Consider the following 14,654-nt stretch of genomic DNA (forward strand, 5'->3'; position numbering starts at 1 on the left):
GAAATGCAGCCATAAAAGAAACACTGAATTTATGATCAGAAAAACCTATTCATTTTACTCTGTCATTTAAAAGCTATATGAATTTGAGCAAATTATTTCATAATCATTAGTCGCAAAACATAATGCAGTAACTGCCCTGTAATAACTCAAGAGCTAGCTGAAAGGATCAAATGCAATTACATATATGAATGCATTTTATAAAACATTATGCTATATATAAACTCCAATTATGAAATATCTGTTCAATGTTGGATATTTTATTGATGTGCCAAGAATGTTCTAAGTTCTTTATTTCGATTAACTCATTAATTGTCACAACAATTCTATCAAATAGACATCATTATTTTATCCATTTACTTATAAGGACACTGAGGCATAGATGAAACTGGTAGAGTCAGAATTTGTGCTCAGGCAATCTGGCTCCAGAACTGGTGCTCTTAACCACTACATACATTTATGACTGATTTTGAGATCTGTGCCTTACGAACTGTGGATATTCAGGTAAGTTGTTTAACCTTTCTAAAGCTACCACTTCTTATCTATAAAGTGGGTATACAAAACCTTTTACACAAAGTTGTTATAAGAATTAAATGCAGAGGAACACTTGAGATCTTGCTCCCATGTATATGTCATCAGTTTGGTTCAAATAAACTTTTATAAATATTCAAAAGAAGAAAAAAGAATTGAATGCAGTAATACAAAAGTATTTGTAAAGCACATGAATTTATTTAAATATAGAGCATTATTCATTGATTAAAAAAGCAGACTAAAAATATCTAAAATTTTATTTTCGAAGAAATAAAATTATTTATTTCCTTGTCAACATTTCAATATACCCCTTTTCTTCCCTCCTTTCCCACCCTGACCTAGATTCTTTCTTTCTTTTCTATTCTCTATTAGTATGTCTACAAAATTATACATTTATGCTTAGTCAGTAGCCAACTTAATTTAAAAAATTCATTTAAAAATCTACTGTCTTGATCTCAGAACCTTTTGAGCAAGTTCCCATAGAAATTCAATACTCAGAAGACATATCCTTTAAACTTCTAAAAGAACATTTAGCTATTCTGTTATAAATAGTAGTATAATGACCTCCTTGTGCATGAAGCTTTTTTCTGTCTCTTATTATTTCCTTAAAGTGGATCTGTTGAAGTCAAATAAAGGTAAACAATTATTTTTGTTTTTTATGGATCTTACATATATTGCTAAATTTCTTTTCACAATTGCACCAAGTTTTAATACTTACTGTATCCTTTCCAAAACTGATTTCTGAAATGCATTATTATTATTGGCTAATTTAATAGACTGGTGCTAAAATTTGTGGGGGTTTTTTAGTTATAAAAAATGAACATAATTTTAACATATCCATTTGTTTTCTATATTTTCTTTTGAGATATTTACACCCTTTTAATATAATTTTTACAAGGTCTTAATGTGTTCAGTCTGTTTTTATGAGAATTTTATAAGTCAATGACAATAATTTATAGTTGCTACTAATCTTGATTTTTTTTTGATATCTCAAAGATTTCTACTTTAGTATAGATAGCATTTTCCTTTATAAATTTTCCCATTGCTTTTCTGCTAAGAAAACTCCTCCTTTATTGAGATATTTGGTATACATTACTGTTTTCTTCTAAGTTTTTGGATTGTTTTATTCATTTTGATCTTTCATCTGGGCAGAACTTTGAGTAGTACATTTGGTTGTTCACATGTCTGGAATGAAGATGACCAGAAGTACAGATTTAGACTCATTCATAGGCAGTTTCTAATGGTCTAGTTGAACAATCAGGGACTTGGAAAGGATTGGAAGATGGTGACAAGAAAAGCTGGTGAAGAAGTATGTGGATGGATCTCTTAGAATGGGCATAAACTTTGAAAATATTTATTATTTCATGTGAATACTCTCTAAGGAGACTCTTAATAACCAGGTGAACAAAATGATACACTCTGTGGAGGTCAAGTAGGTCAAGTACACTCTGTGGAGGTCATTCCCAGCCACCCCAGTGCTTTTGCAATAGACCCATGAATAAAGTGGTCATGTTGGCAACTTCCTCTTACCAAAGCTGACTTGGTGAACCACACTGCTGAGTGCCTAATCAGCCAATAGCAGAGATCAACATTAAATGCCCCAGAAAGCAACACTCCCCAGGAAGACAGCCTACCACTCCCCAGGAAGACAGCCTACCTTAGGTTCATTACACTGGATTTCTTCTATCAGGGAGGGGGAAAATATTTGTCCTCACTGGAACAAATACATATTCTAGATAAGATTTGCCCACAATGCTTAAACCAGCATCACCATCTGTGAACTCTTAGAATGACTTATTCACCATCACGGCATTCCACATAGCATTGTATCTGATCAAGGAACTCATTTCACAGCAAAGGAAATACATCAATGGGCTCATGCCCATTGAATTAACTGGTCTTACCATATACCCCATCACCTAGAAATGTCTAGCTTAATAGAAAGGCAGAACTGCTTACTGAAGACTCAGTTATGGTGCCAATTGGAACACAACACCCTGAAAGAATGGGGTTCTTTCTTGGAGAATGAAATATCTATTTTGAATCAGAGATCATTATGTAATGCTGTATTCCTCATAGCCAGAATACACAGGTCCAGGAATCAAGGGTGGAAGTGGGAGTGGCTATTCTCACTATCATACCTACTAACCCACCTTAAGAATTTTTGTTTTCCATACTAGAAACTTTGAGCTTTGCTGGCTTGGAGAGCTTAGTCTCCACAAGGTTATATTAGCTCCACCAGGTGACAAAACAATGCTTTCACTGATTTGGAAGATGACATTGCCACCTGGCCATTTTGAGCTCCTTATTTACACTACTGAACCAATATGCAAAAAAAAAAAAAAAAAGAGGTGGGGTGGTATCTATGAACGGAGTGGTCAATCCTGATTACCAAGGGAAAATCATGTTGCTATACACAAAGGAAGCAAAGTGGACTATGTACGGAAGGCAGGGCATTCTCTGAGGCACCTCTTAATATTTCCGATAATAAAGGTTAATGAAAAACCACACAACCTAAAAAAGGCAGTATGACTAAGGACGCAGACCCTTCGGGAAGGAAGGTTTAGGTCATCCCTCCTCTATTGCTGAGGATAAGGGAATTATGAAATGAGTAGTATAAGAAAGAAGCCATAGATATCAACTACAACCTCATGACCAATTACAAATATAAAACCAAAACTTCAGTTGCTTTGGATATTTTCTCTATGCTTTACATCCATGTGCTTATTTGTATAAACTAAACATTTTCTTCTCTCTCTTTTCAACTTTAAAAAATTTTGTACAAAAGTTACTGGATGGTAACTTTACAATTTAGTTTTTAGATAACAGAATATTAAGTGGGACCATGACTGAATTTGGGATAAATGATATACAATAACTATTGGGACTATAAATCTTCTAATTTGGGGACACAGTGAGAATTTCCTTACTCATAAGGATAGATGTTAGGCAGAAATATAGTCATTTTGTTGTAAAGGAGTCCAAATGTGTGTAAAAGGATACATATGGAAGTTGAGTGGTCACAGGAATTATGCCAGTTAAGAATTTGTCACTCAGCTCCAAATTCCCCCTTCCATATAAGCTCAGCAATAAGGGACAGAATTCCTATAAGCATTTCTGCTTTCAAGTGTGCATAATGATAACCTTTCTCAGTGGAGAGCACCAGGGGGACTCTTGCAGTTTCCACTGCAGCATGGTAGGTCAGCAGTGTAGGTATGAGGACATCTGGTGGTGATACGTCCAAGCCACACACCCAGAATGTGCTGTCCCTTGGTGATCTCACAACCTCAGTGTGACATGGTAATAACCCTCCCATAGCCGTCTCGATACAGATATCCTGCATTCCAGCCCACTCTTTCTATTCCTTCACCCTCTCCTCAAGTTTGTCTCCCATAGTCCTCTTGATGCCACCACTTTCCCAACAAGGAGACTGTATGCCTGGCCTCCCACCCATACTGGAGCCCATTTCCACTGTACATCCACATGCCAGCCACCAGCTATAGTTCACCTACGCTGCCTGCTTCCTGTTTGCCCTGTACAGTGAACCAGCTCTGGCCTGGCAAATCTGCAGACTCTGCCATTCAGTAGGTTCACCTTCACTTTCTCCAATGAGATCTGTACCCCAGCCTTGGAGACGGGTCCTGGAGGGGCCTATGTATGATATCTTGGGACTCCCCTCAGCCCTCGAGTGCCTTACAGTTTTCTTATATACTATAGTAACTTTTTTATCATAATTTAATAATTCTTTATATTAAATCCCCCCTGTTTAAGTCACTGTATGATTCTACCTTCAGATTGGATCCAGAATGCTACAGTCTCTGCCTTCATGGAGTGTATAGTCCAGCAGAGAAGACAGACAATTAAAATAGCAATATTATTAGTAAAAAACAAATTGAAATGGGACCATATAGCAAGGAGACTTAACCCAGACTTACAGTATCACAGAGGCTTTCTGAAAGGAGTAACACCTAAGCTTAGACTTGAGAAATAAGAGTTGACTATATGAAAAGGGGAAGAGAGAGTTCTCTGAGCAAAGGAAATAGTATATACAAAAGAGAGAACACCATGTTCAAGGTATAGAAAAAAAGTTCATAATGCTTAAAACGTAAAATACAAGAGAGAAAATAGTATGAGGTGATGCTGGAAAGGCTGACTAGAACTATATCATGCAGTCCCTCATAAACTATGTCAAGATATTTAAACTTGAACATCAATGGGGAGCTAAAAATTATCAGAAATAATAAGACTACAGCAAGATGGCTATTATGGGCTAAGCTGTGCCTCCCCCCACCCCAAATTAATATATTGAAGTCCTGGGGCTGGCCCGGTGGCTCAGGCGGTTAGAGCTCCATGCTCCTAACTCTGAAGGCTGCCTGTTCGATTCCCACATGGGCCAGTGGGCTCTCAACCACAAGGTTGCCAGTTCAATTCCTGGAGTCCCGTAAAGGATGGTGGGCTGTGCCCCCTGCAACTAGCAACGACAACTGGAGCTGAGCTGCACGCTCCACAACTAAGATTGAAAGGACAAGTTGACTTGGAAAAAAGTCCTGGAAGTACACACTGTTCTCCAATAAAGTCCTGTTCCCCTTCCCCAATAAAATCTTTTAAAAATATATATATATATATTGAAGTCCTAACCTTTAGGTTCAATGGGACCATGACTGAGTTCAGAATGGGACTATATTTGAAGATAGGGCCTTTAAAGGGGTAAATAAGGTTAAATGAGGTCATTAGAGTGGGCCCTAATCAAATATGACTGGTGTCCTTAAAAGAAAAGGAGATTAGGACACACATAAGCACAGAGGCACCGTGTGAAGAGACCAGAAGAAGACAGCCATCTGCAAGCCAAAGAGAGAGGCCTCAGAATGAAAGCAATCTGCTGATATCTTGATCTTGGACTTCTAGCCCCCAGAACTATGAGAAAGTAAATTTCTGTTGATTAAGGCACAAAGTCTATAATATTTTGTTACAGCAGCCCTGGCAAAATAATACACTGGTTGACTATAAAAATCAATTTTATGTCTATATATCACCATAAATACTTAGAAAATGTAATTTTTAAAAGACGACAATCGTCACAAAAATTATAAGATACGTAGCAATAAATATAACAAACATATATAAAATCTTTATATAAAAAATTATAAAACTTTTTGGAAAAACATATTAACACCTAAGTAGAGAGGTATCCCCTGCTCGTGGATAAAAAACTCAATATTTCAATTCTCCCTAAAAGGATCTATTGATTCAGTACAAATGCAACATCAATCAATTTTTCAATGTGCTGTTCAGTGATACTTGCTAAATTGGCTTAAAATTTATATGAAAGAGCAAAGGGCCAAGAGGAGAGAAGATTCTTCTGAAGAAGAAAGAGATAGTTAGTGAAGGATAGGGTGGGAGGGCTGCCATCATAAATATCAAGATATAATATAAAGCTACAGACAGTGTGGTATTGGCAGATATAATGACTCATGGAAGTTTAAAGAGAGGTAGAAACAGAACCATATATATGATATATGACAAAGGTAGCATTCCAAGTCAAGGAGGAAGGCTATTCAAGAAATAGAAATTATCTCTATGTTAAAAACTTAAATGTGTAATGCAAAACTCTAAAACTCTTGGAAGAAAATATAGGAGAATATTTGTCTGACACAGGACAGGGATGAAGTTCCTAGATAATATAGACAAAGTAGTAATCATAAAAGAAAACATTGATAAATTTGATTCCATTAAAATGAAGAATTCTGACTCCTGGTAATGGTGGACAAAGTTAACTGAATCAATCCTCTTGGTGAAAACAACAAACTCCTAGATGAAATACAAATATAAAAACATATATGCAAAAATCATACAAACATAACAAAAATACATACAAATAAACAAAAAAGTTCTTAAAAGAATTCAAGATAAATACATGTGTTTAAGTGTCAGGATATGATGAATTATAAACTTTAAATGTGCAGTTTATTGTATGCCAACTATATCTTAATAAAGCTGTTAAAAAATACACTATGAGGTCACACTGATACTTCCAATTTAAAAAGAATTAAAAAGCAGATAGATACTCAGAAATATCTGGTCACACATCCAAAAAAAAATACAAAAATCCAGAGAGGTAAGCCCAGCAAAAAGTAGCCAATTTTTCTTTGAGGCCATTTGTCTATATAAAAGTTTGGAAGTAAAATAAATAAATAAACAAAAAGAAAATATATACTATATAAACACTAACCAACAGAAAAGAAGTTGCTATATTAATAACAAACAAAATATACTTTAAGGCAAAAAGCATATCTAGAGATGAAAGTCATTTTATAACAAGATATAAAAATGCTAAATTTTTATGCTCCTACTAAAATAGCTTCAAAATATATAAAACAAAAAAATTAAAAGAACCAGAAGAGAAATAAATAAGTCCCCAATCACAATGGGAGATTTTAACATATCTCTACAGAAAAGTCAGTAGTGATACAGACTTAAAGAAATTGATATATAGTGTACACACAGACACACACACACACACTCACACACACACACACACACACAGGCACAGGATGCCAAAAAAATATATACACATTTCAAAAGGAAAAAAACTGTATTAAAATTGTAATTCTCAATATATACCAATAACAAAAGATGAATACAAGTCCTGTTTGAGTTCTGCAATTATAAGAGGTGCTCAAAGCTTAATTTTAATACAGTTTTTTCCTTTTTTAAAATGTGTATACATTTTTTAGCCCCGTTTGTGTGTGTGTGTATAATATATATATATATATATAATCGTAAAAAAATTATTTTTAAGATGCAAAACATGTACTAAAAAGATGTTAAATTAAGAATTTTTATACATCAAAGGACATCAAAAAAGAAAGGAAGACAAGCTACAAACCTAGAGAAGCTATATACAATACTTATAATCATCAAAAGGTATAGTATTCAGAATATATAATTTCTACAAATCCAGAAAAAATAAACCTAAAGAAAAATGGGAAAAAGACGTAAATAATGACTATTATGTCTTTTGCCCATTTACAAAAAATCAAAGCTATATGGCCCAAAAGTATACAAAAAGATAACCTCATTAATAACAAGGAAAATGCAAACTCAGACTACCAGTAGTATTTTACAAATGTTAGACTGGTAAATATTACGAAATCCGACGATATCAAATGTTGGAAAGGATGTAGATCAACAAGCATTGTCATACACTGCTAGTAAGAATGCAGTTGGTAGAACCACTTAGAAAAACAATTTGTAATGACAAATTGTAATAACAAATTGTAACGTATACATTCACAAACTCTGTAACAAGGAAATTCCACTGTATGTACTTTAGAGAATGCTTACACATGAAGGCCTATTTCACTCATTTTCCCCTCAAGAAAATCTAGTAGATTTAGATAAAAGCTAAAATTTAAGTATTATTTAAAAAACTACTCAATAGCATTATCAGGATCAACTTTTAGATTTAAATAAACATGTATAAAAGGAAAAGCTTTTGCTTTCTTAAGCTTTTTTGGCAAAATGGTTAAAATAATGTAGACCTTCATTTATCAACAAACTACCAGAAACTGTGTAGCCTTATTAACCGTGTCTCAAATTTTGGATATGAATAAATTGATGTATTCATCTTTCAGTCATTCATCTCAATTACAAATCACTTCAGACTAAACTTAACCACCTAATTTATAATGTACAAAACTTTTAAAGTTTTAAAAGTCATCTAGGTCAACATTCCACTAATTTTACCTGAATATCCCATTTGTGGTGTCCAACTTTTACAACCTAATCTCTGAGGATTTCCAGCAGACAATGGAGTTTTTAGTGTTTGAGGATGATTACTATCTCGTACAGAAGATGAGCTTGTACCAAAAGTCAAATTTGATGCAAATGTGTTTCCTGCATAAGATCTTTTGTTCCCAAAGTATGAACCTAATTTGAAAAATTAAATATCTGTTATTAAAGATTCAGAATTATGCAATGATGAATCAATCCCTATAATGTATACCATGTTCACTTTCTATAAAATTTCATCTGCTAATGATTTTTTATAGCAAATTATAACAAATTATGAAAAATGACATTATTGATAATCTTGTACTAAAACATAAGGAAAAGTTTGCTAACATGGTTTTTACTTCTAAAAGTTCACTAAGGCTACTCTTGCTAAAATTATAAACTACCTCCTAATCTTCAAATACACAAAATGTTTACTTTGTAATTGGGGGACCACTTTTCCTCTGTTGACTTCTTCATCTAAATTCTCTTCTCCCATGTAAATGGTACAAAGGAAGTTTTAGACTCACTTGAATTCAGTTCCTTATTTAGGTACTTACCTATTGCTATGAGCTATTACCTATTTTATAGGATTGCCATAAAACTTGAAAGTACAAAAACATCTTAGCAGAGTGTCTTGTCACACAGTTCTTTAAAAAAAATAATGGGGTTCTTTACTCCTATTTCCTTTGATTTCCATACAACTCTATCTTGGTTCTCCTTAGACCACTTGCTTTGTTTCCTTTGCTAAATACTTTTTCCTCTGCCTGCCTCTTAACTGTTGTCTTCCCAGAGTCCCGTACTTTTTGCAACATCTATCACAAACCAACATTATACATTTTCTCTGGGCATCTCATCTATTAACTTGATTTCTATTAATATTTATTTCCTGAAAACTCTCATCTTCATGTATAGCCCTAACTCTTTCTCTTACACTGTAAACCATAGGTTATCAAACATTTTAATAAGGGGTCAGATGGTAAATGTTTTAGGCTTTGTGGGCCATAGGGTCTATTGCAGTTACTCAATTCTGACCCTATAGCAAGGAAGCAGCCATAGACAATATGTAAATGAGTGAGCATGGCTGTATTTCAATAAAACTTTATTTATGGATACTGAAATCTGAATTTCATGTAATTTTCACATTACAAAATATTATTCTTCTTTTACTTTTCATCCCTTTCAAAATGCAAAAAACCTACCATTTGCAATGATATGGATGGACCTAGAGAATATTATGCTAAGTGAAATAAGTCAGAGAAAGACAAATACCATATGATCTCACTATATGTGGAATCTAAAGAATAGAATAAATGAGCAAACTAATCAGAATCAGTCTCAGAGATATAGAGAAAAAACTGAGGGTTGCTAGGTGGGAGGGGGGTGGAGATGAGGGAGAAGGTGAGGGGATTAAAAAGCACAAATTGGTAACCACAATATTGCCACAGGGATATGAAAGAGTTTGGGGAATGCAATCAATGATGTAAAGATTTTGTAGGGTGTCAGACGGGCACTTGTCTTATTAATGAGACCACTTCATGGATGGTGTAGATGCCTGACCACTGCACTGTACACCTGAAGCTGAATAATACTGAATGTCAACTATAATTTAATATATATATACATATATTTACAGGATGTAGAGTACAGCATAGGGAATAGAACCAATGGAATTATAACAGCTATATATGATATCAGAGGGGTAGGATATTGGGGGAGAGGGGTTATCACTTCGTGAGGGAGGTAAATGTCTATTACTTTGTTTTGTACACCTGAAACTAATAAAAAAGAAAAAAAATGCAAAAAACATTCCCTAGATCTATACCTGCATTATTCAATATAGTAGGTACTTGCCACATTAAATCATAAAATTAAAAATTCAGTTCCTTAGTCACATTTCAAATGTTCAAAAGCCACATGTCGCTAATGGCTACCATATCAGACAGCACTGATATAGAATATGTCTAGCACCACAGAAAGTTCTATCACACAGCGTGGCTCTAGGTCCCTATGTCTAACTACTTCTGGGATGTAAACCATTAGATACCATCCCAAAATTTTTAAATGTCCAAAAGTGAACTCATTATCTTTCCCTCAAAATTTCTTTCTTTACTACCAGTTGTGGTCAACTATACGATCTTGTACCCTTTCACACAAGTCATAAACTTAGGAGTCATTCTTTTTTTTTTTTTTAATTTTATTTTATTTAACTCCTCTTTCATCAATCCTAACAGCCAATCAGTGACCAAGTCTTGAAATTCTTTTTAATATCACTAAAATTCCTTTCTACCTCCACTCCTACTAGCCCATTTTTAAACTCTTATATTCTTCAGGACTTTTGCAAGTTTCCTAATTGTTGTCCTTGCCTCCAGTATTATGCCTCTCTAATACAGTATTCATATCATAACCAGTGATCTTTCTGAAAAGGGAATTTCAATGTATGTCTCCCTTTCTTAAAAATCCATGTCCCCATAGCCACCATATGATAAAATCTAACTCCTTTGTACGGGTACAAGAATCAGATGATATATTCAAAATAGTTTGTTTTTTGGGGGGGAGGAGGGAGGATTGCACCATCTCTGCCACCAATGGTATGTATACAAACCTACAAAACTAGATGAGATCATCAAGGGAGTGGATGTAGTAGATAGAGAAAACATCTTAGAATTGAGCACTGAGGCACTTCAATGTTAAGAGAACAGGAGCAGATATCAGAGAAACAGTTGGTGTGGTATGGAGAGAAGCAACATAGAGGGGGCCTAGAAGGCAAGTGAAGAATATAATTCAAGGAGTGTTGCAAAGTGCTAAATTGTTGATAATTCAAATAAGATGAGGTATGAGAACATACCAATGGATTTACCAATGTGGTGATCTGAACCCAAGCAATTTCAGCAAGAACTAGGGAAATGTGGTAAGACTACAAGGAAGCTCCAAGGGCCCACTTGAGGCTGGTTGTCAAGGACTTAAAGGAACACCAGTTATCAACATTGTGATTTTCTTTAGCTTTGCTCAGCTGTGTGTCTAGATGCACATTAGTGCAAGGGTTGGATTTAACCAGGGTTGGGTTCTACTAGGTGAGAATAAAGGGATTCAAAGGTATATGGAAAAAAGTAATTATAATGATAGATCATAGAATTTAGGATTCCTAAAGAGAGAAGTGAGCACAGGCAGTGGGGGTAACGGGCAGTAAAAGCGTAGTAGAGTCAATGGATGACTGATGCTGGTGAAGTTGAAGAAATGTGTGGGTTTTAGAATTGTGACCAGTTCTCAGAGGAGGTGGTAAAGAGGATAGGGCCTGAAAACACTAGACCTTGTGTAAAACAAGGCAGCCCTTGGAATATAAGTACTTCTTGAATTACCTCGGTAAATGATTGTTGGAATGGCCGCTCATTCCTCATTTCATACATTACAAAACCATTGTTTTAATATCAGGTTTCTTTAAAACACCTTTCATACTAAATCTCATTTTCTTTTTTTTTTTTCAATTACAGTTGACATCGATATTATTTTATTAGTTTCAGGTGTACAGCATAGTGCTTAGACATTACGTAATTTACAAAGTGATCCCCAATTCATACAGTACCCACCTGGCACTGCACATACTTATTACAATATTATTGACTGTATTCCCTATACTGTACTTTTTCCATATGACTCTGGTGACACTAAACTTGGAAGAAGGAATGCTTAGGAATTTGATGCAATTCAGACAAAATAATACAGGCCTGTAAAGGCACAGAGTTAGAAAGGTGTACAGAATTATTTAAAACATAAAGATACATATAGGACTACATTTGGATGTTACGTGAGGGAATACTTGAATTGTTGAAGTCTTCTATGTTTAAAATTTAGGCAACCCAATGATTGCGATAAATAAGAGAAGCAGGTTGTTGAGCAGCTGCAGAGACATGAATTCAACTAATTATATCCTGAGGCCGAGGTGTCCATTGGTCCCTCACTAGAAACTTCAGAAGACAGTCTGAAATAGGAATCCGTAGGAATCCATCTGGAGCACAGATGAAACCGTCGTTGTGGTGATAATTACAGCCAATTGGAAGAAGCGTAGAAAAATCCTCTAAGAACAAACCAATAATTTGCAAACTAACAAAGGTGAGCATGGCTGTTCTCTGGAAGGTAGGAGATAATTGGGAGAGTGAAATCAAGAAAACAAAATAAAGGGAATTCAAGAAGACTGGTCAAGAATATTAAATACAGTGAAAAGGTTACATGAGATGAAAAATGGGGTGACCAAATATAAAATAAACAAATTGAACTCACCTTGTTTTAAAATATTAAATTTTAAAACATTTAAATATTTAAAATATTAAATATGCTATTAACCTGAATTAGATAAAATTTCATCTATTTTCATCACTCAGAGAAGGCTTAGAAGATTTATGTTCAGGAATCAAGAAGTTCACCACTCCTGTCAAACTCGAGCAGAAATTCTAGCATTTGTCAATACAGTTGACCCTTGAACACAGGTTTGTGTTTCTTTTTCTTTTTTTCAGTAAGGACTATAAATGTATTTTCCTTATAATTTTAATAACATTTTTTTCTCTAGCTTACTTTCTTCAAAGAATACAGTATACAACATATGTAACATACAACTTAACGTGTTAATCAACTATTTTATGGGTAAGGCTGCCAGTCAACAGTAGGCTATTAGTGACGTTTTGGAAAGTCAAAGTTATACAGGGATTTTCAGTTGGGCAGGGTTAGTGACTCTAACACCCCCCTTCCCATTGTTCAAGGGTCAAGTGTCCTTTTTTTTTTTTTTGGGGGGGGGAGTGTTAGGGGAAGGCGGGACCTTATACCAGATATTTCAGCTTTCCTCAGAACTGAGCCATCCACCTTCACAGCCTTGTAATAAGAGCAATTTGAATTGTCCAGACTTTCAATCTTACCCAGGCCATCAATTGTCAGAGCGCCCCATTCCCATCCTCCAACCAAACCACAACTGAAGCTTCCCTGCGCTGAGCACCAATCACTGCTCCCTGAACGTCCAGGAGCTGCAGGCCTCTAGGCCATAGGGAATTCGCCCAACCACTCCTTGCCTTGAGCTGGCCAGGCGCTGGGCGCGTGGCAAAGGAGACTGCTGCTGCTGCTGCTGCGGTCGCCGGCGGCGCCGGACGTGCCCAGCGGGGTGGAGGCAGAGGCCTTGGCTGGAGGGCGGCTCTGAGGAGTCTCCTGGAGTCCAAAATTGTAGCGGGGGCCTTGTGACGGAGCCTCTATGGATGAGACGGAAGCCGCAGGGACCTGAGAGGGCGAGGAAACCTCAGGCCTCAGCATCTTCACAAACCTCAGGCCCAAGTAAGAGCTCCTCAGAGCCCCCTCACGCGGCCCAAGAACAGAAGCCACGGGGGAAAAGGCGGGAGGATGCGCAGAACCACGGAGCCACAGGGCGCAGGCGCGGAGCCCCTCAGCGCAGGCGCACCGGGCCCCAGCTTTCCAGACCAACACGTTTCACCCACCCACACCTGAAAATGCCCCAGCAGTTAATCCCACCCCTCCCACACGATTTGGTTTAGCTTAATCTGAAGTACACCTCAAACCGTAATCACCTGAAAATTCTTCATGGCCCACCAATGACCATCTGATTTGGAAGCCCCGATTCACACCGCCTTATTTCCTTTATCCCAAGGCGTCTGATGCTTATTTCCCACATACCCCCAAATACACTAGCTTCTTTTGAAACATAGAAACTATCGCTGTGAACCTCATGTTTACAATAGCAGAAACAAATTTAATGCTCACTTTAGCACAACCCATCTGACATTGGTCTTGTAGCTCAACACAGGATAAGTGCCGTTCACCATACAGCATAAACCAACCACAAGGCTGTATTAAATGCTGCAAAACTGCCCCTCAACCTGTGTGCATAGCACAGGAGGAACCATGTAAAGAGTGGATTTTCTTGGGACAGCTTTAAAAACAATTCCCAATCTCCATTTCTTGTACTGTGGTTTCACACAGGTTTTCATTAGGAACAGACTACACACTCAAAATCCAGCTTCACAGCAAATGACCGCTAGGAAATTAAGTTCTGTACCTGTTTACTTTCCTTGAAAATGGAAATAGTACCAACTTCATAGAGGTGGCACGATTTAGAAAATAATCTGGTTACTATCAGAAGACATTTCATTTAAAACTTAGTTCATGCAATATCACAATAAATCAGGTATTCACAGCCTGGTTCACCCACATGCAATGATTGCAGCCCTCAAAACTTCAAATACTTCCAATGACAGCATTTAAATGTTTCATCCAATGACTTCCAAACTCAAACAAAATACTGCTGTTTAGCCAACTATTTAAATTAGTGAATGGTCAAAATAATGCTAGGTATTGCA

General features: G+C 36.2%; 1 protein-coding gene across 1 annotated transcript in view; it reads right to left on the reverse strand.

Annotated features, from left to right (window-relative positions):
• MSH4 (mutS homolog 4) overlaps positions 1 to 13,593 on the reverse strand; it is a gene marked incomplete at its 5' end in the record, with an annotated part of 78,727 nt that extends 65,134 nt beyond the window's left edge. Inside the window, 2 exons of the mRNA XM_081057962.1 lie at positions 8,275 to 8,457; positions 13,359 to 13,593. Coding sequence (XP_080914088.1) covers positions 8,275 to 8,457; positions 13,359 to 13,593 — 418 coding nt within the window. The remainder of the gene's footprint in view (positions 1 to 8,274; positions 8,458 to 13,358) is intronic.
• Positions 13,594 to 14,654: the final 1,061 nt, after the last annotated feature.

Source organism: Rhinolophus hipposideros (genome assembly GCF_964194185.1).
Source record: "Rhinolophus hipposideros genome assembly, chromosome: 8".
NCBI lineage: Eukaryota > Metazoa > Chordata > Mammalia > Chiroptera > Rhinolophidae > Rhinolophus > Rhinolophus hipposideros.